The following is a 25,044-nucleotide window of genomic DNA, read 5'->3' on the forward strand; positions in this document are numbered from 1 at the left end:
TATTTTCTATTGATGATTTTCTGCCTTGGGCTTTCTTTGACGTTTTCGTTCATACATTTTCTGTTTCTTCCCAACTTGGTTCCTCCAAAGTGGCAAGGGCTTCAAATAGGTTTTTCTGTGAAATGTTTGACATTTGGATCTTCAGGCTCCAGATGTTGAAACTTACCTTTAAAATTACAATATTGATGTGAAGATGACTGTGAAGATGAGGTATGACTAGACACTATGGCAGGACCCATCTTTAGCTGAACATCCTTCAGAGTGCCTTTGCATTCTTAATATGGTGCAATATTTTTTAATCTCAGGATGTCAAAGTTTTTTTCTGTGGGAACTGATTGCTTTTGATCACCAACTGGGTTGAAACACACATTTCTTTGATTTCATAACATGTAGGTCTATAATTTACCTTTTGTCAATGTTTGGTATTCCAGTTTTATCATTGAAATACTCCTTTCCAATCATAGGCTTGATTCACTGACTTCCTGTAGAAGTCTAGTTTTTGTGTTCTTGTTACTGCACTACGTTAATGCAGTTCCAAAAATTCTGAGTTGAATTTGGCTTCAGTCATACTGTTTACAGCAATTCTAATTCAGTCAGAGCTACTGCTGTTGTATATGACAGCATACAGCTATCCTCTTATCGAAAAATTTGTTCTTAGTGGTGAAGATCTTCCATAATTCAGCGCTCAGAATGCTCTCCAGTAAGCCCCAGCCAATTCTGTCCATATCTTTCCCCTACTTAATAGGCACTTTCCTCAGTCTGAGTGTGATTCAGGTTCCAGTTGTTCCTAGTTAATTTTGGGAGAGCAAAGGTCCAATAGCATGCATCGTAATTCCTCTGTGTGGATTTGGTTACCAATTATCATGTTGGTTTCCACAGTTAGGAAATCTGGGATGCATAGTATGAACCCAGTATTTTCACTAGTCTCTTGGAAAACTGAGTGGTGATAGATTTTTTTTTTTTTTTTTTTTTTCCACTTGAGCCCTAGGAGCTTAATTTATAAAAGTGTGGGTTTTGCCTTTCTGCATGTGAGAGCACCTGTACATGTTATTTTGACTTTTTTTTTTTTAAATTGATGTAGTGAAGCTGGTTGGTTTGGTTTGGGTTTGTTTGGGTTTTTTTAAATGTTTTTGCTTTCTAAAGCATGGGAAGATACTGTTTTTTTCTGTATGTAAAATGACAGAGCCAAATTGCATGAAAGAAATAATTGTAAACAGAAGAGGACATTTTGAAAATTATGAGACTGACTTTCCAGGATGTCTGGTTTTACTTCCTTACTTGTCAGATATGTTTAGTATATACTAGGGAGATGTACATATGCCATCAAAATACCCAGGATATTGTTTTGAAGAAAGTTAAAATGTTAGCAACACTTAAAAAAAAAAAAAACCAAACAACAACAGAGTAGTAAGAGAAGCGGATTTTGTGTGCAGCTATTGTATTGGTCATATTTCAAACATAGGTGGAGTGCGTAGTCCTTCACACTAAGAGCCTACCACAGACTTCCATCTGAGCATTAGTTGTGCTTGACATGGGGTTTGCAGGCTAAGCTGCTTTGCTTGTAATTTCACTGGCTAGTCTGAAACCATTGTGGCTACAGCAACACCTGCAGCTCATGTAGCTGTTACTCATAACAAATAGAGCAGAGAAATTTAGTAACTATTTCCACAACTACTCTTGAACATTTATGTTTAATTTGGTTAGATTGGATTAGGTCACTCACCAGAAGAAAGAATGGCTCTTCATTATCATTAAGGTCCTGCAGGGTCTTCATTTAAGAGGTGTACAACAAAAAGGCAGGATGGGGGGAGAAGCATCTTCCTTTTTGTTCAAATCTTTCTGGTACTTAGGAGTCCTAAAATAGATTATCATACCTGTATGTGTACTTGTGCACTTCTTTAAACTTCTTTCCATCAAGTTTAGTCAATGTGGTGGTAGTTAAAAACGTGGTAACTTCCACAGGGATGTTTTCAAATAAGTAGCACAATTGTGAATGGGAAGCATTTTGTGAGATTGACCTTTACAGCAAAAAGTATTTTGGCCTTTGTCTCATGGATACACTGATGACAAAGTCTGTGTATGTGTATTGGGTGATCTATCTCTCTCTTTTTTCTTTTTTTTTAGGAAAAGTGAGCTACTTTTGTCAAGTTTTTTGTTTCACAGTACAGCTTGGTGAAGTGTAACCAGTTGAATTATTTCAGAGTAGAAAGATCAAGTGCCAATATTTTGCTGTTCATACCTTAATGTTGAAATTAAACCTTACTCTATTATAAGGTTTTTCTTAACTCCTTATTGCTATTGCTGAAAATATTTTATGTTCCAATTGTTTGTGTTAGGATGAATGGCCTATTAAGACGTGAGCAGTATTGATGCATCTTGGAAAGTGTGTTTCTCCTACCTCACCCTTCAACCTTGAATATCTGTAAAGAGAACCAAATTTCATGTTTCTTTTCCCTCCAAATTTTACCTATTGAGTGATCAGTAAGGGTGTTTAGTTTTAACAGTTTTCAGTGTTGGAGCCAAGTAATGTGGACTATTTCATTTTCTTAGGTTATATGTAGTACTAAAGGGCAAACCTTTTAAACTAAAGGGTAAGAGGCTACCTGTACTTGTAGATGCTCAAAACTTAATGTAACAAGGCGCTGAGAAACATGAACCAACTTTTAGGTTAGCTGTGCTTTGAAAAGAGGGTTTGATTATATTATTTCCAGAATTCCTTACGAAATTACTCTACCTAAAAGAAAAAAAATCCCGTAGTGATAGAATGAATTTGAATGCCGTTCCCAGTCAACATACTATAGATACACTTTTACTTTCATTAAAGCTTGACCACTTAGAATTTGATTTATTTTAATATCATCTTGCTTTGAGAAGCTTCTGCTTGCTGCAAGTTTGTGCTACTTTTGAGTTCTGTTTTCTGATCTTTTCAAATGCAGTTAGCTGTTACACAAGAGTAACAGGCAAATGCCTGAGTTTGGGTTGAAGGAAGAAAGTATTAGAGTTTTTTGAAAAACAAATATAATTTGAAACATCGTCAGACTTTTGAACGAAAGCAGTTACAATTAGCATTTCAAACAGGTTTAGTAATATTTAATAAAATGGACTTTCCCAGGTCTTACAGTTGTTTTTACTATTCTGATACACAGCTATGAATAACTTAACAACCACTGATAAGAGTTGCAAACTTACCAAAATGTCAAAAGAAACTTATTTTGGGGAGATTGTAATGAACTTGATTTACAGCTGAGTACTTATGAGTACTTTTAAGCAATCATGTTTTTAAAATAAACCCTTTGAAGCCTGCAAATAAAAAAAAATGTTAAACCTCAAATTTCTTTTCCCTCTTGAAAATATCTTATTAGGATTATATTATGGATTCTCCACCAGCTGCACCAGATAATACATCTGGTATACTGTTTGGTGTGAGACAGAACTCGGGAGTTCCACAGTACCAGACTGGGCCAGCAGTGAATGTAACAGGTGGGTATAACTGTAGTAGTTGATAAGAGAAAGAAACAGCCTGTCATTTAACTGTAGTGCAGATCTTTGGGTTATAACTTTAAATAGGCTTTTTAGAACATAGTATAGCTACTTTTTTTCTTCCCCCTCTACAAACACTGTATAATGTTTAATGAAATAAACTTTGGAGCCTTGTGTTGTCAGACTTTGCTTTTCAGCACATTAGACTGACTGTAATATATCAACTGATGTCTTCTTATAATGCTCATTTAGATGGAAAAAAATATTGCCAGGTCCACTGTAATTTTTTTTGACCAGTAAAGGCTCGTTTTCAGTATATCCAGCACTCTTTGCCTAGCATGAATAGGAACGGTTGTTAGCAAGAGAGGGGCTGTGAACAGTATCAGAAGAACTTCCTGAGTCTGCTGAGTGGATTCCCTGTGATGATGATCTTGGTTTCCTGACTGCTATATATAGGAGCTGGAGTAGATGGGATCAAAAGGATCCTGTCTGAAAAGGAGGGGAAGAGAAAGAATATGTAGTTTGACAACTAAAATTTTTTTTTTTTCAACTACCTAAATTGTATTTCAGCAGAAACTATTTAACCTACTTAAAAACAAACGAAGAAGCGCCTTTTTTGTGTCACAGCAGGTGAAGTAGATTTGAAGCATGCAGTGTATTCAATCTTAAACAGCTATAACTTGGGACTTCCCTTCTCTTTTGTGAAGGATTGCACTTTTGTAATAACTGACCAGAATCCTGTCATTCAGTCTAAAAGTTACAGGTGACAATCACTTCTGATTCTTCCGTGAGGTAACAGGTTATGTACAATGAATGGTCATACTGGTCATACTAACAAGTTACGTAGAACAGAGTGATTGCTAGTTTATTCTGTTTGATGTGATGATTTTGCATCTCTGGTTTAGGTATTCACTCCAGATACTTACCAATGAAGGGTTGGTAGTGTATTTCCTTGCATGTGTCCAACTGTTCTGTGACCTCGTTCCTGTCTTACTGGGTTAAATAGCTTTTTGTAAAGTAAGCAAAGGTTTTATTTCTTGCAAATGGTTCAGTATTTCAGCCCTTGTTCTCTTTAACAGGTGTTAAAGTTTAATTGTTTGTGGTTTGGGTGGGGGGGGGTTGGTTTTTTTGTTGTTGTTGTTTGAAATTTAGGAGACCTGCTTGCATATTTAAAAATTACTTGTATTAGTCTCTTATCCAGAAAAACTAAATACTTAAAAGCATCAAGGATTGTAATTCAAAGTGTCTTAAATATACCATACTTAGACTATGTTTATTTCTGTAAGATGGCAGTAGGATTTAAAAATTAAAAGGTTTATAATTGTGGGTTGAAACACAAGTATCTTTATGACACAGAAGGCAAATTTAAGATACATTTCACTTCACAACAAGGAAGCATCTGCATATTTTGTGGTTTGGCTTGCATGGTGAGGTCACAATGCGCTTATGTTCATTTTGTTTGTATGTGCCAATGCCAACTTGCCTGAGTTGGTGCTATGCTTCCTCTAATTCATGTGCAGCACTGTGGGCACAAGACATTCTGGAATACGGTATTTAAAAGCAGAATCCTTTTGGGAACTGGCCTGTGATACTCTGCAGGACAATTTAACTTCTGTACATGGATCATTAAAGACATTTTTTAGCTCAATATAGCGTAAATATTTATTTCTGAGGTCTAAGCAGGGAAGTGATAAGCTGCTAACGGACACTAACCAACCATTTTGTTAGGTTGCTAAATAGGTGGTGGTGTTAAGTTAAACAGCATTGATAATTCTTATCTGCAGGTTGGATGGGCACTGGGGATGTATGTAAAACTGTAGTTTGCTTTCCGAGAATATTTTGGGATCGTTCTCCCACAAACCTTACCCACGTGGAGGAACCAGAAAATGCCATAACCAATAGAAGAACTGTTCTGTGGTATTTAGGAGTTGACTGGACTGTATACGTGCGTTCATAGTACTAGATTGATGGGAGATGTTGGTGAGGGACAATGCACTAGAGGCCTGAAATAATTTGGCTTTCATGTCTCTATTCTGTTAATTTGATCTGACTTTTACCACTTATCACAGTACATTTGATGCTTTTATTCTTGGTTACCGTTTCTAATGTCTTTTGCCATCATTCATAAAATCAGGCCCAGCAAGCACAGATGCACATAACAGTGTTAAGGATTTTACAGTAGTGTTATAGTGTGTGATTAGAAAGCTGTCGGCAAGGTGATACTGCATCCAGTATACTTTGCTCCTTCTTGCAATCATTTTAGATATTGTACACAATAATACTGTGTGTATGAGTATAGCCACCTATTTCGTAATAGCTACAATATATTTACAAAAGTATTCACCAATAGCGTGAAATGAAGGTAATAGACTCCTGAGCAGCCTGAAAACCAAGCAAGAATTTGTTGCCTGCTGCTTTTCTCTGCTCTCTTGAGTACCTGGAGTCCCTGACAGTTTCGGCTGTGTGATCTGCTGGGTAGAGGATTGGACAAACTAGTCGGGAACATGGGTGGTCCAAGGGATTCTTGTGTCCATGCACCAGTTGAGAGAGGCACTTTGATGAACAGAGGAATCAATCTCATTTATACCAGCTAGATATTAAATAATACTTGGAATTGGTTTGATTGTTTTTAAAAATAGGGTTTAATTTCTTTTTTAAATGAACAAACAACAGAATTCAAATGCAAACCTATGTATATTGTCCTAGTATTATTATAATTCTTCTGAAAGAGGGTATTTATTAGATCAGAGTTGTATAAACTGAGTTAAGAATGCTCACCTTTATAAATATATAAGTCTTCAAATTTTTTGTCACAGATGTGTCAAACTTTTTAGATTTAAATTATTACCAATTTTGTTAACATGTAAAAATAGTCCTTTTTTCCAGATCAGATTTTCTACAGTAAAATAAAGTACTTTACTGAAGATTCTTGTAAAATCAGTCAGACCCTTCTGCCTTTTCCCTGGCCCTCATTACACAACTACACATAACTAAATATATAGCAGCAGTTCCTGCTGTAGGTTGATGGCCTGATGCTCGAACAGCCTCAGTGATACAGAAGAATGCTAAAGTCATACCAGCTGTATGGAAGCCTTTGCTAATCAAGACACGTATGTCAATGTAACCAGCTCATATACCTAACGATGCGAGTATAAGTAAGTTAAAAAACGCTAGGAAGTAGTAGTATCTAATGAATAACCAGTTTATTTTGTGAATGTGTTAATTACCTTAGGCAAACACTGCATAGAGTGAGACATTTGAGCTTAATATGTTCATTTATGTCAGAAAGAAGGAAAGGAGAACATTAGGATGATTAAATACATATGTAACAAGTGAATTATGTTTTCCTGTATATGAAGCATAGTGAGGTAGATTCTCCAAGATGCTCAAATATCAGCATTCCCTGCTGGGATTCTTTGCCTCTGTGGATTAAATGGGGAGACTATCCAGGCTGTTTGCTAGGTGAAGATAGTTACCACTGAGTAAACACAACTTGCGGGTGGGAGGGGGTTGTTTTGTTTCTTTTCAGAAGAAGTTTGAGTAATTTTATGTGACACAAGTTAGCTCTGCTTGTTGAGAAGACTTTTAAAGATGCTAATTCAGTTTCTTATTACACCTGAAGAAATCACTGGAGCAGCTAGACCGTTGGGAGTGGAATATACAAGAATGTCCTTAGTTCAGATCATTGTGTCTGGAACTAAAGTCTGGTCTTTGTCATAGTTTATCATAGTCTTAAGGCTATTTGCAGCCTGTGATTGTGAGAGATTTGCAAGGTCTGTGCTGGCACTTCAGACTTCTTGGTATGTAGCTGTGCTCTTTCAGGTCTTCTTGAGGACTGATCTCTGTATTGAGATTACATCACCAAGGGTAATCTTACAGTGAGACATATGGGTTTCAGGACAAGATGGAGTCAAGTATTGATGGGCATGTTAATCAGGCACCGAACCTCTGAGTTTCCGAGTTATTTTTTAGTGATTTTCTTTTTTTAGAAGAAATACTGCAAACAATAAATGAACCAACTGTTCTTTCAGAAGAGAGCAAATAGGTGTGCTGTGATTGGTTATTAGAAGTTACAACACTGTTTTCATTTTGCATACAAACTGAAGTCTCAAATGTTTTAGAGTTTAATAACAAACTAAACCAGCATTAACATAGGACCAAAAAAAGGAGAGATGTTTTTCATCAGAAGGGCAGAGGTTGTTCCAAATAGGGGGCATTGCAGAAACCAGCTGCTTAGCTTACCTTTATTACTGTGAACTCACCTTGTTGTGAGTCTCAGATTAGTGTGGGTCAAGATGTGAAAAGTAGGACAAATAAATTCAGGTGGTCACAGTGTGATTTACTGGGTTTCAGGGATGGGGCTATTTCTCTTTGCATTTACCCTTTCCTTCTCCACTGGCCTTAGAATATTCAGTCTGAGTTGGATATTGTTTTCTTAACTTCTGTATGGCGTATTATTTTAGGGAAATCTTAACTGCTTTATGTAGACTTGTCCACCTGTTAAAGTATAGGCATCAGTAATGTGTTCGTAATATACTATGGAAAAAAACTGAGGTTCTTTAATTTAAACCACTGTAGGTCTGAATGAGAGTGTTTTTGTATCTAAGCGTCCTGCTACTTCTGAAGGCAACAGTGTAACTCCAAAAAAGGCCAAGCCTAATGAGGTTGGTGCTGGAAGCAATTCATCTGTTTCACCTACAGTTAACTCTCCAACAGTAACACCATCACAAAATGTATCTTCAAAAGGTAGGGTAGATCAAATGGTCTAGCTGTCAATCCATGCATCTGTTTCATGGAAAAAGCTAGCACTTTTGTAATGTTTAAGTTGATTGGTATTATTAACGCTACGAAGGCAGTGTAAATAAGTAAACTCTGTTCTTATGCCTTAAAATAAGCAAAACCTTTCTATGCAAGGATTTATATACCTTTACAAATTAATACACTCTAGGTTATTACCTATTCAAATTTTAGACCTTTATCATTTTTAGGTATGTTTGAATTCTGTAAAGCAATGATTAGTTAAGTTGTTTAGCAGCTGTGAAGACAGATGATCAAAATGCCCCATACCTCATACTCTTAGTTCAGGTTTTCTATGTCAAAGAACTGAATAGAGAGCTGAAACTCCAAAAAAACAAACAACCAGAAAATCAAGATTGAAAGAATTCTGTGACTGCTGAATTTATCAACTAATTCTGATTAAAGGAAGAAAAAAAAAAAAATTGTAGAAATGTCAGGCAAGGCAGCAAGGACTCAGGTTGTGGAATCTCCATCCTTGGAGAGGACTGGACATGGCTCTGAGCATCCTGATAGGGTTGGACTTGCTTTGAGTGGGAGGTTGGACAAAAACACCTCCACAGGTCCAACCTAAATTATTCTGTAATTCTGTACTTTGACCAACTATTGCAAAGTGTGTTTTGCAGTTCTCCCCTTTCTTCTGCAGCAGTGTTTTTAATACAGTTTAGAATAGTAGTGGGAAAGGAGGAAGGGAATCTAAGTTTCAAAGAGAGGATGTTCTCTGAAAGACCTTTCCCTCCCTACAAGGAGAGATAGTCCAGCTGTTTCAGTGTATTAGTAACTAGGTGCATTTTCCTCCTGAGCCAAAAGGTGCTTTACAGTTGATTGTAATAGACAAGGATTTATTCTTGACTTTGAGATATTTCCAACCACATACCCTCTCCTAAAATGTTAAAATGAGGAGCTACCTACAGTGTGGTTCTGTTGTTTGGAATCATTTCATATTTGGGTTTTTTACGTGTCTTGTTTGCAGCTGGTTTGGTCTCAGACTCTTCCCCAGCAACCAGAAGGAAGTGTCTATAACATGGAGTATTGCAGCAAAAAATTTTCCTCCACCCTGTGTTGGGTAGAACAGATACTGTGCTGCAGCCTATAATATAGAAAAGATAACCAGAGGAGCTTACCAAGTGCAGTAACAAAGGTGTAGATCATATTCACTAAGAACCTTACTTTTAAGAGTTTGTCTCTAAGCTGTCCCATGCTAGCATAGCGATTTCTAATCTGTCACAGAATCCAGCACTGAAGCACCACAGAACAGTAGATCTTGCTGCAGAACCTGTTTTCTTCCCACTCAGCTTGCACTTTGCTGTGACATGTCAAAATGTTTTACAAACTGTAATGGTGAAGACTTGCAGCACTGTTTTGTGGTGCATCTCTTGCATGGCCATCCACTCATGTGAAGGACTTTCTGCTTAATTATGATTCTTAGCCATACTGTTATCTTCAAGGAAAAACACTGGTTGATCCATGTCTACCTCATGGACTATGCAAGACTATTTTTGTGGAAAAAAAAACGTATAACGCTGTTGCATGGTCATCTCTTAACTGATACACTTACTCATTCCCTTGTTATAAGGTGGATGTATTTGTGTGTTTATTACATTTTCTCATAGCCCTGGCAGGGTACAGTTGACTCTACAGTTGAGGCGTTGAGATGTTACTTAAAACTCTTCCTGTGTTTAACCTCTTCTTCTAAACTACTTACTCAGCATGGAGTCCTCCAGATCTGTGAATGACTTGAGAATGCAAGAGAACTTCATCTGGAAAAGTAGCTCTCACTCTGATGGTTTTTGGTATTTTTGAGAAAACTGGGAGCCTGGGTTTATTCATTAAAGTTTAAGCTAATGCAAAGCGGTTTTTTGTTCAAAAGGTATTAATCATTTTATGTTGATAAGAGAAATACTATTTCCTTTCATTACTGGGAGTAATTATTTAGAGGATTTATTCTCCAGGTTCTCCAAAGGCACCTTTGCTCAAAAGGAATGATGCATCTGAATAGGCCTAGGTTCCAACAACTGTCCAGAGAGAAATATTCTCATCATTGAGAACCAGATGGTGAAATTCCTTTCCAAAACCAGTTATTTGAACCCTATTGTGATGATGATCAGGTCATGGCATAAAACAAGTTTTACGTGTTTGTTTGAGAATTAAAGTTCTTAAAACAAAAACATCAATAATCTGTCCTATCCAGGGAATGGGAGGGGGGTGGCAGTGCACAGAATTAATGCTTTGTCTCTATCATGCTACCTTCACCCCCTTCCATTTTTTCCTTATTAGTTGCTAAGATTTTGTAATAGTTGTTTATAGGTTTATATCAAACAGAACAAACTCAAACTCAGTTTGGAAAAAAGGAAGGGTAGTTAAATGGTTGTAAAACCTTGCTTATGGTTACTACAGCTGCATCTATTGTGGTAGTTTTCATTTGAAAAAGCATATTTTGCTAGAATAATAAATAATAATCAAGTATTCTGCTTGTGAATTCTGAATCTTAACATATTTTAAATTTGACAGGCACAAATGCTGCAACAAACACCATTAAAAATGGAGGACCTTTTCCACGAGCTTGTCCGAAGTGCAATATTCATTTCAATCTTATGGACCCTCTAAAAAATCATATGAAGGTAAAATATTTTGGGGCTGGTAAACATTATAACAAACTTATGTGGGCTTCTGTTTGGTTACGAAAGAGTGCCATGTTTTGATAGGAAGATAGTCTGGCTTCTGGCTGTGATCAACCAGACCCCAAATAATGCTCAGTGTCTTACAGTCATGGAGAGGAAGAATGGAGTAGGGGAGCTCTAAATCTTGCCACTTTTTGCCTTACTTTTCCAATGAATTGAGGCATATTTGCTGTCTCGGTATGATTTCTCTCTGCCACAGCTGTGACTTCTTGAACCATTGGCCAGATTCAGGTGAATTTGATGAAGATAAGTGGCTATGATAATAGGCAGCCAATTGACCCACATCTGTGTTAGATCACTACTGAGACAAAGATGACAGTATAAACTTACCTCTTTATCTTGATATATCATTTGGTAGCTAAATTGTTAAGCTGAGGGGAAAAACTTAATTTGTAGTTCATACTTAAACACTGTGAGAAACAAAGCTTTCAGAAACTAAGCATCACTTAGTCTGCTTATGAAACTGCTTGTTATTGTTTCTGGAAACATTGTTTCCTGGAAAATATTATTTGTCAAAGATTCATGCAATTCTCAGGCCATGTATTCCGTTTCAGGGGGTGGAGAACTCTATAGACAATGTGAATAACCCATGCAAAAAGGAGTATGAACTACTGTGTAACAGAAGTCTGTGAGGCTCTGGGTTACTGTTAACACAGATCATTCTGATTTACTGGGCTTAAGATAGCTTAAATGGTAGCTACTGTCCTCTTAATCTCCAAAACACAATTAAGAAACATACATAACAGTGGAAAAAAATCAAGGGTTTTATCTTTCTCTAATCATTATTTGTAGAGAATAGCTTTTGCACCGAGTACATCGATCGAATGAAAGAACCATTGAAGTGGGTTTACTTAGTATTATTTAATTAATTTTTTAGTTAAACTATATGGGATAAATATACTGAGTTACACTTCCACAGTAGGAAATTAACTCCTTACAAGTAGGCTTACAGAAAGTAGTCCTACACAGTTAGAACCATGTCATTATTCAGCATGAGAAAGATCTGTCCTCTGAAAGTTGCTAATTTTGTTCACAGTTGGAAACTTAATAGCATCTTCTGTATGAAGTACTTCATACTTTTTAAGTGTTAAGTTTTATATTATAGCTATTGGGTTAAGGATTCATTACGTACACTTTGACATAAAGAAGCTTGAACAATGTGTGTTGTGCGACTTAGAATTTCTGAATTTTTCAGTAATGCTGGAAAGAACTTTTGCAGGTTTCAACATATGTCCTCCCCAAAGAAATAAAAGATAAAGCTTTCCATTAAGTTCTCAGTAAACTTATGCTTGTCAGCAAAATACTTGCATAAAAGCTGCTTTTCTCTTTCTCGTTATTAAATATAAATGAAATAGACATTTTTCTAATGAGTAAGGCAATACTGGTATTCTGATTTCTAGCTTAAATTTATCTTACATGAACCTATGAGAATAATCCCTTTTCAGCTGTTATAACATGTAGTGTTTTATTAGCTAAACACTACCTAAAGATCAGTTACTGTTCAAAATCCATATGTAAATATGAATAAAGTCGGTGTGTCAGAGAATTGAACTTTGCATCTAACTCTAGTTAGTGAGTTGCTTCAGTTTTTAAAACGCTGTTGTCATCGATGCAGTTTGGTAAGAGAGACTGATACCTTTGTCTCTGTCTGTCTCTTGTCCTCCCCCTTTCCATCCAGTATTGTTGTCCAGATATGGTAAATAACTTTTTCCTGGGAATGGCCAAAACAGAATGTTCGAGCACAACAAGCAAGACTGCTGAATCTGAGAAAGGAAAATTGATTATGTTAGTTAATGACTTTTATTATGGGAAACATGACGGTGACACCCAGCAGGTACAACAGGAGCAGAAGACTCATACAACATTTAAGTGCTTCAGTTGTCTGAAAGTTCTTAAAAATAACATCAGGTATTTGAACTCACTTCCTTAATTGTTTGTTAATCACTTAGAGCACATAGCACTTAGTCTCATGCATTAAAATTTCTCTCTCTGGACTAGAAAATTTTTTTCTTATTGAAAACAGATAATATTGGGTGACTGAACAGAAATTGAATTAATTTTTACTGTGCGTGTATGGCCATAACTTAAACTTTTTACAGATTAGAGTACAAATGTTAATGGTGTAGAGTTTTAATGAGAGCAGTTGTAGGACTTTGGGGTTAGAAAGGGCAACAGAAAGTATTTTACAATTTGCCATCTGGATTGATGGTGATATTAGTAGATGCGAGTGTTAATTCCCTTTAGGGATGCACAATGACTAATAGTTGGTGCATTACTTACGTAACATCTGTTATTTTGATGGAATAATTTTACTTCCAAATGCTGCAAAAAACTTCAGTAAGCTGTTTTAATAGGTAGACGAGTTCATGTCATTGCTCCTTTGGAAGTTAAGGTCATTGAACTTTTTTCATGCATTCTTCAAGGGAAGCTGAAGTAGCAGAATGTAAAACTGAAAAATGGACTATTCCTTCAAAGGGCACAGCCTGCAAGTTAAAATGAACAGGTTTATGCTAACATTAGACCCATATTATTGAAGAAAACAAAAGTTTCATGTAATTACAAACATTAAATTTGCTATTAATCATTAAGTATGTGTAAATCCTAAGTAAAAGTGCCAGTAATTTGCCTTAAGCAGCTTGAAAATGTTGTATGTTTGTTAGACTTTAAAAGAGTTTACTCTCATGATTTTATAGTTCCTGTTAATTATGGCATTTCTTCCCTTGCAATTTCTTTTTAAGAGCAATAAACAATGTTTGATATGGGCCAAGAGGTTTTTCTTCTGGGTTTGTATGTATAATACTTTTCAAATAAGCCTTTCTTGCAGTATCATGAAAAGTAGTCCACAGAATGACTACTTTATTAAGATACTGGGTTCATTTTAAAAAATATTTTTCAGGCACTATTTTCTACTTAGCATTATATTGTAAGCTGTTGGTGCTATGGTGCCTATGTGTTCCGCAGCAAGTCATTAAAAATGAGCACTTAATTTTTTCTTTTACTTTCTCTAGAGTCAACTTTCTGCCATATTAATTTTTGCTGTAACTTTGTAGCTGTATTCCATAGTTTTATACCGTAAAATGAAAATTCTGAAGTTATATTTTACATCATTAACCATTTATAGTGGACAAAATAAATACATAGTACCTCTCTACTTGTAGTGGAAGTTTTCTGGACCTTAATTCAGGAAAGCACAAAGTGATTCATCAGGGTAATCCCCTGCTTCCTTTAAAAGATCTATGGTTGAACACATCATTGAAATAATGTTCTGTTAAGGTAATATGCAGTACTAGTCAATTCCTTTCTTCTGCTTAGGCACCTGGATATCTTCAGTTAGCTTTTTTTTTTTTCCCTTTTTCTTTTCTTTTCTTAAGCAACTGCAAGATTGTAGAAGCTTGAGCTCAAGAGACTGTTCTCCTTGCTCATTTCTTTTTTCAAATTCCAAGGTCAACACTTAGAGAACTACATTCCTTTTGTGAGTGTGACCTACATTTAATAGTTCCTCTGACTGTACTGAAATGAAGCACATTCAAAATAGAACAGTTTTTGAAGTTTAACAGTAGTGGGTTGTGCAACTAACCTGTCCTTGTGCTGCTCCACCAGTAACTGTGACCTGCCAACGTTGTCATGAGCGCCTTAACTTCTCAGTCAGAATAGGTTCCTACTACAGATAGGTGGACATATTAATGAGGAAAAGGTAGTGACTTGAAGTAGTAACATACCACCAAGTTTCTCATACTCTTTTGACTGTCAGCTGCACAGTGGCATTCTTTGTTAACTGTCCTTTGTAATTCAACTTCAGTCCTAAATGCTTTATACAAAGAAAGCTTCTGGAACTAAAGTTATACTTGCTTCAGAATGTGGCTTCGAGAGTCTGGTGGCGGTGAAGTTGTGAACAGCTGATGTGTTTTGTTGTTGTTGCCTTTGCTAATTTCCCTTTATTTCAAGGCAAGAATTTTGAAATTGAGAAGTCCTTACAGAGTAAAGTTTCTGAAGAATCCTGTACATCTTGCATGTGATAGGTCATGTATAGTGAATGTTAAAATGTAGGGGTTTGCACCTGTTCACTATCATTTAAAGGTTTATGAACCACATGAAACATCACTTGGAGCTTGAGAAGCAGAGCAGTGAAAGTTGGGAAAGCCACACCACCTGCCAGCACTGTTACCGTCAGTTTCCCACCCCATTCCAGCTGCAGTGCCACATTGAAAGTACACACACGCCTTACGAGTCATCTAGTAAGTTGGATTGTATCACATTGAATCTTTTTGACACCTAAAATTTTTAGATATTTTCTGACTTTTACTTTGTTGGTTTGTAACTTCAGAATAAAGCTATTGTACTTAAAGAGCAATAATCTTGAGATTTAATATAGGAGCTGAGCACTCATTCAATTTATGTTAGAACAATTTGTGTAGAAAAAAAACATTTTAAAAAGCTTTCTGTTTTGTTTTGTTTTTAATTGAAAGCTTGACTGCAAGAATTCCTGTTGTTTAAGGGCCTAGCACTTCTGGCTTCCTGAAATTGTACAGGGAATTTCTTCTGAAGAGTAGAATAATCGTTAGATTGCTTTACCTTTATAGATTTATACAGCTCACATACATATACGTATTATAATTTATCTACTTATTGACCCCAAATGAATTTTTACTTTTTTCTTGTTTTTCACTTTTTCTAGCTATTTGTAAAATCTGTGAATTATCCTTTGAAACAGAGCAAGTTCTTTTGCAACATATGAAGGACAATCATAAGCCAGGTGAAATGCCGTATGTTTGCCAGGTATCTCAGAGTGACTGTTTTATATTTAGATTACACCACCCCCCATCTTTACTGTCAATGAACTTTCAACAAGAAAGTCAAACTTTTTGTTTTAGGTATGCAACTACAGATCCTCAGCTTTTTCAGATGTAGAAACACATTTTAGAACAGTTCATGAAAATACAAAACATTTGCTATGCCCATTTTGCCTCAAAGTAATTAAAATTGGAGCACCGTATATGCATCATTACATGAGGCATCAGGTAAGCAGATATTTTTCAATCCTTAATGCTAGAAAAATGCTAAATATATGTCATGAATCTCTCTCTGAACAAAAGACGTAACTGATTTGTATGGTTGTTACTGCATAAAAATAGTTAATAAAATATGGTAGAAGAATTATCACTGTGTCTTTTGAAGTCTTTAAGGGAATTGTTAGAATTTGTCATGTTTTTGTGGGACAGCAGCTCCCTGTTTAAAAAAATCTCTGAATATCCTTGAAAGAATATCTCTGCTGTTTGTTTTTTTCATTAAGTTGTAGTGATGTGTTCTGCTTTTCTTGAGGTTACTAGCAAACTTTTCTGTAGTTCAAGCAGAGAAAAAGATTATGAAGTACTGTGTCTTCTTGTAACTGGTAACCTGACTCCTCCTCCTCTTAGTAATGATACTGCCTTGCATTTTCAGGTATTTAAATATTCTCTCTTTAATTCCTACACAGTATCTTGGCTTTGTACAATATTAGGAGTTTGTCCAGTTGATGTTTTAGAAACTGGATGACCATTGCTTGAGACAAGCTAGGGTTGGAGTTTTGTTTATCATCACATTCATGCTTACTATAGATTGTCTTCCATTTTTAAAAGAAAAAAGGAATATACCGTTGCACTAAGTGCAGACTGCAATTTTTGACATGCAAAGAAAAAATGGATCACAAGACTCAGCATCACCGAACATTTAGGAAACCCAAACAGTTAGAAGGATTGCCTCCTGGAACAAAGGTAAGTGTTCATACAGGAAAATCAGAGGGGACAAAGGAAAAAAATGTATTGGTAGAGAAAGGGGTGGAATAGAAAGAAGTGCTTTTCTCCTTTCTTTTCCCAAGCAAAAAAAAAAAATTTTTTGCCACCTCTAAAACTCTAAAAAATACTTCTGTTGCAAGAATTGCCAGGCACAGTTTATGGTTTCTTCCTTGTGATCTGTGGTGTTGCTCTCTGTCCCATTCTTCCATATATGTGTATGCCAGTAGTCCAGTCAGTGCTGCTGCTTTCTTGAGCTGTTGGTTAATTTGCCCCCTCCCATTTATCCTTTCTTGTGCTAGAGAAAAGGAGATAGTCTGGATGTTGGTCTGAGGGGTCTGCATCATTTCTTGTGAATGATTTTCAACCTGTGGAAGGTGGTGGCAAAAAATCATATAGAGTGCAAGACCTACTTCTCCATAGACTATATATGCTTAAAACTGAGTTTACCAGGTCTTCTTTAGCTCCAGCATTTGAAGGAGAAAAAAACCCCCACAATTTTCTGCTAAGTGTTTTATGAAGTAAACTTGGGTCCCCTCAGAACACTTAGGCTATCTTTAAATCAGTCTTCCATTTCTCGATAAGGAACCACTTAGACTAGGATATTCCTGTATCTTTCAGGACTTTTTTCTACAGTTTTTTAATGAAGTGTGAAGATCTGTTTCTTTTCAGTTGAAAGGAAGAAGAAAATTAACATTTTGATCAGCTCTTCACAGTTCATTTGCTGTAGAATCAGGAAGGGAAAATGACTGAAGTTGATGTTGACCGTGTTACTTGGCAGAATGTAAAGCACTGATTCTCTATTCTGTGACAACATCTCAATTTTCTAAAGATTTCAGGGCCTTCATGATCTAATAAAAGCTTAGATTATGTTAAGATTTTGGTGTTAGTAGATCTTGACAGGATGTAGATGATGAGACTGAAGAGCTTGGAACCAGGTTTAGAAGATGAGATACTTCTAAACTATGAGTTTGGGCAAGAAGTGTAATTAGGAGTCATGCTGCGAGTGAAAACTGGAGAACCAAATTTAAGGGCAAGACAAGGGAGTGCAATAATGCCAGATGAGAGGTCAGAAACCAGAATTAGTCCTTGGGGGGTCTAGGATGAGGAGCAAAAATATCTGAAGGAAGTAGATTGGCTAATCATGAGGCAACAAGACGCAAGGCTTCTGTTAAATTCAGGCAGTGATGGGATTGTTTGATATTCTTCTTAGTAGGGCTAATTGGCCTGACCTTTCTGTTTCTTTTCCACAGCTACTTTTTTTTTTAAGAAAGCAGGATGTAGCCAGTTGCAGGTCTGAAAAGAGAGCAGCGTGTTTTGTCATGGCTAACGATTTCCACCAAAACAAGAGCTTTTTAAGCATCCAATAGACTATTGAGGTTAGGTTTATTCTAGTCAAGAGTATTTCACATTTTTCAAAGCAGTCTTTACTGAGGAGTGTTTCTTATGCTATGATTTTTGTCCTAAAGTGGCTTAAACTTTGAGACAAATAGAAATAGGAACTTAGAAAGCTTAAATCTAAATAGAAACATTTTTAATTTCATACTTGTAGGTGACTATTCGAGCGTCTGTTGGATCTCTTCAATCAGGATCATCAGCTACATCTTCTGTTAGTACAAGCACTTCCACATTTCAGTTGTCACCTAAAGCTAAAAATACAACCACTAAAAATCATAACAAGTCTAATACAAATAAGTCAAAAGCAAAATCAAAACCAACTACATCGAAGAAGCAAAATGCATGGACCAACAGCAAAAAAAAAAAAGAAGTTACAAATACAGCATTGCGTAATCTAAGGTAAAATATTAGCATTAAAAATATCTTTATACTTCGAGTATAAATAACTGATCATTTAATTATCTTTCGATAACTTCTAATACTGCAATACAGAAAATTTGACACTTGAGTTCTGCAGAAAAAGCAGGTGCATAAACTTTCCACATACTGGTACTGTGATTATAATTCTGAATCTTCATTCACCAATTTTGTTGGTGGTAGACTACTTTATGATGGAAGAACAGATGTTCTGGAAACTTTTCTGTTCTAAATTTAGAATTTTTCTCTGCACAGAGCTACAGACTCTTGAAATACTGGCTCAGGCAGATTTATGTTTAAAAGTGACCTGTGGAGGGGCATACATCTGCCTGGGTGTTCTTTGCAATTTCTTATGGGGGAAAAAAATATTTTTCTCCTTCAATTTTTTTAAGGGTTTTATTTGAAACCGTTATTTAAAAGGTTAAGTCTTGTCTGTCCTAGGAGATACCTTAATTTGGGGAGCTACCAAAAAAAAATCAAGAAAGTAAAAGCAAGCTGTTGGGAGAATGCTGTCCTTATATTTACAATTTACTCGGTTTTGTTATCCTTATATTAATAATTTAATGGGTGTTTTATGGACTAGAATATAATTTCATTGGCTAAGATGAGTTAACAGTTTTCTTTGTCAAAGATTGTAGGTGTCTCCCTTCCATCAAGGTGCTGACACTCACAGAGTGTAGCTCTCTGAGAAATCCAAAAACGGCCAGCAAAATTGGGGAAAAGCAGGATTACATTCTTGCTTTGTAGATATTTCAGAGCTTGTGGGGAATATCAGGGGTCACAGGAAAACCAAAGGCTTTTTCTGTGCATTGTGGTGGATGAAGCATTTCTTTCAAATCCTTCTCAAGTACATAGAGACAACAGCAGCAGCTGAAGTTGGAGGTTCTCATCTACCTCAGTATCTAGTTTCCAGGAGTGGCCAATAACAGATGCTTACATTAACTTTCACTTTTTTATTAAGGTCATAATGACAGTATAATTCAAGAAAAAACAGTTTTCTTCATGTGTGCTAACGTAACCTATAATAAGTATTTAACTGATACATTTTTAAGTTCCTCATTTTTTCCCTAATGTGGGCAAGCTTGCTACTGACGTAAAGCAAAAAGTTTGAAATAGTTATCTCGTCTTAAAGTGTTTATATTAACTATTAACTTTTTCATATTACTGATAGGTATCGTTTGGGAGCTCACAAATGCATTGAGTGTTACTCGGAAATAAAAGATTTTGCAAGCCATTTTCCTGCTTATGTCCACTGTAGCTTATGCAGATACAACACTAGCTGTAGCAAAGCCTATGTGAATCACATGATGAGGTAAGAACTCTTCAAAATTTTTATTGGGTTATCAAATACTTCCTAAATTCATATAAGGTGTGTTAAGTGTTTCTATTAGCTGAATTTTGAACTGGGTCATAGGACTGGCAGGGAAATGTGTAAGGTTGGATTTTTACTTTGTAATGAGGGCCTAAACCCCATGTTCTTGTTTTGCCTTAAAAATCCGGTGGTTCAGGCAGTGTTCTGTCTTTGCTTCAGAGTTTCTATGGGATCTTCCATAATCATTTCAGCCAGACTTAACAAATAATGACTAATTGTTGCGTATTCTCTGGGTTTCAGATTGAATACCTCATCTGATTTTACAAGTGCTAAAAGCATACAGTCACAGCTATTGCTAATGAAATCTGTGCCCAGAATACCACGTAAAGGATGTCTCAAATAGCATAATCAAGTGGATGCTTTTTCTTATACTTCTTCTGGTCATCCGTAAAAATAACATCTCATTTTGCAGGAGGTTTGCCGCCGATTGTGAGGCAATGTAGGGTATTAGTGATGACAGCTGTAAAAAAGCCTGTTAAGAAAACAAATGTGTTAGTTTTCAGAGCAATAGAGTTATACTATGCAGTAATTAGACACAGATCACGTAGCAGTGACAGTAAAACAAAATTTTGAAAACCTACGTGTTAATCCTGTGCCCTGAACAAGCCAAATGTATTGCGGAAAAATACAGAATGCCGTTTTCTTTTTAAATACATGTATGTATAAAATGCCTTGGCATTTTTGAATGCTAGAATTCTTGAATTTATGACCCAAGTCTTTAAAAGTTTTTGTATATATTTTATATGTTGACTTATTCATATTAATTTCAATGCTTATGTAAGTCCTAGGCTGAAATAGTTTACATGCTTTTATGCATCTAACCTATCGGTTGCGTGCGTAAACAAATAATAAAAATTAATGTGCTTAATTCTGATTGCACAAGAGAAGGTTTACTCCAGAAGGGGAGAGGGGAATCTAAGGTAAACTGTTCCTACTGTTGCCCATGTTCTGGGTGTTGTCAAATTCAACCCTGCAGTAAAATGGCCAGTCTTTTGTCCTTTGTCTCCTTGATGCACTAATGCTCCCCCTACTTTGACCCCTTGCAGCACCTATCATCGCTTTTTTTGGTGAGCGTAAGGAACAAGGGCTGGTGAGGAGGAACCTGTTAGAGGGAGGGTGTTTCTGCAGTAGCAGCCCCTGTACTCAGCTGCTCGCTTTTTGTTTCATATGGGAGTACAGTGTTGGCACATACTTAAACCTGCATGTGAGAGAACTTACAAGTTGTCTGAAAATGTGATTTATCTTATTTAAAGCCATCTCTTTACGAAGCGTGAGTTCAGCAAAGCTTCACTTCTTCTGTGGAGCACTGTACAGCTACAGCCATGGTGCTTCAAGAGCTAAACTGCTGATGGAAGCAATGTAACTATGTTCTTGCAGGACTGTGCCGACAAAGTTAAGCCTTGCCCCTCCCAAACTCGTTATTTACAAGAGAGCCAGTGTTTTAAACTAGAGCTGAGATTCACAAGCCTGTAAGCTTTCAGCAATTTAATGTTTTAGAATAATGCAGGTCAGTAATTGAGCCTTCTATTTTCATGCTTTGTCATAAGCCAATTGCAGTACCATGTACGGTGTAGGGGATATGTGGAGTAATGTACTCAAGAAAACCAGTCTAAATGCTAATGTTTTCTTGTATTTAGTTTTCACAGTGCTCGTCCAAGTAAAAGATTTTGGATCTATAAGAAGCATTCAGAAGAGCTACGGTAATTCAGCTTTTTTCAGTTACAGAACATTATATTTTTACTTTCTGATAGTGAACTGATTAGTTAAATGAGATCAGAGCCTCTTGAATTTCTAGGCTTCCACGATTTAGAAAGAGCAGGGGAATAAAAACATCAGCTCTTCCACTAGCAGTGTTCTGTTCAGTGACAAATATTTGTTATTTGTCCACATATATTAACTTCTTTCTTAATCCTGAGCAGTTCTTTAAAATATTTCTATTTCTTTATTTTCCAATTATTCATAATGTGCAAAATGGGGAGCGGGGAGGGAAACAAAAAAATGAACAACCAAAACTGAGAAACTCATGCTTTACAGATAAATTTCTGTCTAAAGCAGTGTTCTTTGTACTACACCTAGCATAGAGATGCCCTGGTCATTAACTGGGATTTCCAGGTGCTAGTTGCAGTATAAAAAGTAAGAATATGTTTTTGTGAGTCATCTCATCTACAGTTGCAGGAAATTTTATTTATTTTTTTATAGTCTGTCCAGTTGCTGTAAGTTAAGAAAACTGTTTTCACAACCATGTTGTATTTATACTTCCTTTTTACTATCTTTTCTCTAGAGGTGTGACTGTAGTATGTCTTAATTGTGATTTCCTGACTGATGTTTCTGGCTTAGATAGCATGGCCACACATCTGAGTGAAAGCCACACTCATACTTGTCAAGTTATTATAGAGAAAGGTGAGTACATATAGTGTCTTTTTTATATAGTATACATATATAAATACTTACATATGGATGTCTGTGTTATTGCAGTCCTTTTTTCAGTTGCATTATCGTTATTTCTGTGTACTTGGATTTGAAAGCAAGTACTTCTGTATTTCCACATTTTAAAATATTTTTAATTAAATCCTTTATTTTTATTTTCAGTCTCTGTAGATATCCCAACTGCTGAACAAGTATCTGAGTAAGTTTTGTTTTACTGCTCAATGTTTATTTCTATTAGTTTAGTGACAGATGGCCAAAATTTGCACTTTGAACTTGGGTTTTCTTTTAATTTCATAGAATCTGAAATGTATGGATGAACATAGACCCTTACTTTACTAGTGCTTTTTGCTCTTACCATGTCCACAATTACAAGAATGAGGAGATAAAATTATTACCTACGGCAGCAAAAATCAAAACCAGGTTTTTGTTCAGTTTGGCCAGAGACATAAATAATTCTTGCAGTATTAGAACTTCTCAAATCCTGACTTCTAAGTCTAGATGTAGTAAGACTGTTACTTCAACTTGCTTTTAATACTAGCTTTATTAGATGATTTTTATATTCTTTATGTATTAATACAAATTTTTTAAAAAGTTACCTTTATTGAAGTAGGACAAATTCAGTGTTAATCTTTTATAAATATTTACAAATTATTTTCAAAATTATGTTATTTATATGACAAAGGTATGCTGTTTTGTATTAACTTTTTAATTCTGACTTTCAAAGAAAAATTAATATGAGGATTTTGGCTTTCAGTTTTCTTAAGGATTTGAAAAAGAACCTGCAGTATTGTGGAGATTGTGTTGCAGGGTTTGCTTGGGCTTTTCTTTAACCTTAGAAGAATCAGACGTGCCAAGCCATCCCTGATTATCCTGGAACAGTATCTGAGGCTTTACAATGTAGCTTGTGAGCCTACTTATGCCTTAATTGAAGGTTCAGAGGTGTGTCAGTTGAATTAAACATTTGAGTGTTCTCTAAACCGTTTCAGAACACAGCCACAAAAATGTCAATTAGACTACAAAGAAAGATGCTTTAAAAAGCGGAAGAAAATAGTTTAACCCTGATTTAACAACATGGTGTTATTGAGTCCATCTAGCCTATAGCAGGATTCTAAAAGGGATTACATATTCTCATGCATGATGAGAACTCGTCCAATAGAGTGAGAAGTTCTTAGGCCTCTAAGCATAAATCAGCCTTCACTGACTGTTGGAAGTATCTCCAATAGGTTAGTTCATAACTATTAAGTATTTTCTTTCTTGGTTTCCATAAAGTGGCCGGTAAGAGGGGATACTGGAATAATCTGTCATCTGATCCAAACATGGAAATACTAATCTTTGGCTATGAGTAATAGTAGAGCAAGATCTATGCTATAAACTTCAAACGTCTGCTAATAACTGTTTAGCATGTGATGCAGTTGAATAAAACTGGTGGTCTGATGGGATGACTAATAGACATTATTTAAAAAGAATTGAAGATATTCTGGCAGGAATGAACAGGGGAAGGAAGTTAATTTGGGAAAGCATTCCAGAAAGCCATTTGAAAAATGAAATTTCTGATTTTGGAGCACAAAATATTGAAATTGGACAAAACACTGGAAAGAGTCGTCTAGGAGGGTGAGCTATATTCCCTTCATTAATCCAGGGTAGCTTGTGTCCTTTAACAGTTTAGATTTCAGTGAAACTCAAACAATGGAAAAATAAACTGTTAAGCTATGATACAACCTTAGCTTTTCTACTTGGAGCTGGCATTAGGTGTTGGGAATTAATGCTTGCTGAACTATATGTAAGGGAAGGTTATAGATGTGTTGAACAGTGGGGAAAGAGGTACAGTTGGGGCAGGCTGCTGTCAGTACTGCACAAGGATCTTGCTGTCTTGAATTTATTACAGACATGTCATATGAAAATATTTAAGAATGTTGGATATGCCAAGTATCTATTACTCAGAAACAGATGGGTGAGCACCAAAAAGATTTGAAGTAGAGTCAAGAATATGTACAGGCTTGTTTCTGCAAGCTGTTAGATTAGGACAGATGCAGATAGACATTATTTTTGAGAGCTCTGATGTTGGCGTAAGATTAGTTATAATCTCACTACGTGAGGTGATATAATCTGTGACGGTGGTTTTTGAAACTGTCATGCTCATAGACTTCATTAATTTCAGTAAATCTTGTCCTGCTCCATATACTAATACTCTGATATTTTGGACAAGAATATATCGTTGCTAAACCTAAGAGCATGAATATACCTGTGTATCAGATTTTTAAACTATTATTTGCAGTACAGAGTACACACAAAAATGTTCATCTTTTTGCGGGATGGTTCTTCATGGTACTCTGTGGTTTGCTTTGGAAGAAGAGGAACTTGCAGACAATATTCATAACTTTTGCTGTGTAGTTTCTCAATGATCTATGAATGTTTCTTCCCATTCTTTGACCTATAATTCAATGAGGTATGACTTGTTTATGGGGCTCTTCAGATCACTTCATCGTCGGAAACAATGACTCACAGTTACAATCTTGAACGCTTTTGGATCTTCTCTTGCATCTCTCAGATGGTATCTTTTATTATATATCAGGCTGTCTGTATGTGTTGTAAAACTCATCTTTATTGCTAATGACCAGACATGTTCTATGAGCTCTGTGTAGTGGTGATGAGGCTGTCTTTGGTCCAGAATCCTGCCATTAGTAATACAGATAACCTAGCTGGAGAT

General features: G+C 36.0%; 1 protein-coding gene across 2 annotated transcripts in view; it reads left to right on the top strand.

Annotated features, from left to right (window-relative positions):
- Positions 1 to 25,044, top strand: part of ZNF280D (zinc finger protein 280D) — a 50,519-nt gene that overhangs the window by 7,176 nt on the left and 18,299 nt on the right. The window contains exons 4-16 of one of the 2 annotated variants that reach the window (XM_009321589.1): positions 3,363 to 3,480; positions 8,059 to 8,226; positions 10,786 to 10,895; positions 12,634 to 12,863; positions 15,033 to 15,190; positions 15,631 to 15,731; positions 15,827 to 15,973; positions 16,571 to 16,705; positions 18,276 to 18,520; positions 19,710 to 19,850; positions 21,548 to 21,610; positions 22,192 to 22,310; positions 22,500 to 22,536. In XM_009321589.1, coding sequence (XP_009319864.1) covers positions 3,363 to 3,480; positions 8,059 to 8,226; positions 10,786 to 10,895; positions 12,634 to 12,863; positions 15,033 to 15,190; positions 15,631 to 15,731; positions 15,827 to 15,973; positions 16,571 to 16,705; positions 18,276 to 18,520; positions 19,710 to 19,850; positions 21,548 to 21,610; positions 22,192 to 22,310; positions 22,500 to 22,536 — 1,772 coding nt within the window. The remainder of the gene's footprint in view (positions 1 to 3,362; positions 3,481 to 8,058; positions 8,227 to 10,785; positions 10,896 to 12,633; positions 12,864 to 15,032; positions 15,191 to 15,630; positions 15,732 to 15,826; positions 15,974 to 16,570; positions 16,706 to 18,275; positions 18,521 to 19,709; positions 19,851 to 21,547; positions 21,611 to 22,191; positions 22,311 to 22,499; positions 22,537 to 25,044) is intronic. The other variant, XM_009321590.1, reaches the window with a different exon arrangement.

The sequence above is a fragment of the Pygoscelis adeliae genome, unplaced genomic scaffold (genome assembly GCF_000699105.1).
Source record: "Pygoscelis adeliae isolate BGI_AS28 unplaced genomic scaffold, ASM69910v1 Scaffold183, whole genome shotgun sequence".
Lineage (NCBI taxonomy): Eukaryota > Metazoa > Chordata > Aves > Sphenisciformes > Spheniscidae > Pygoscelis > Pygoscelis adeliae.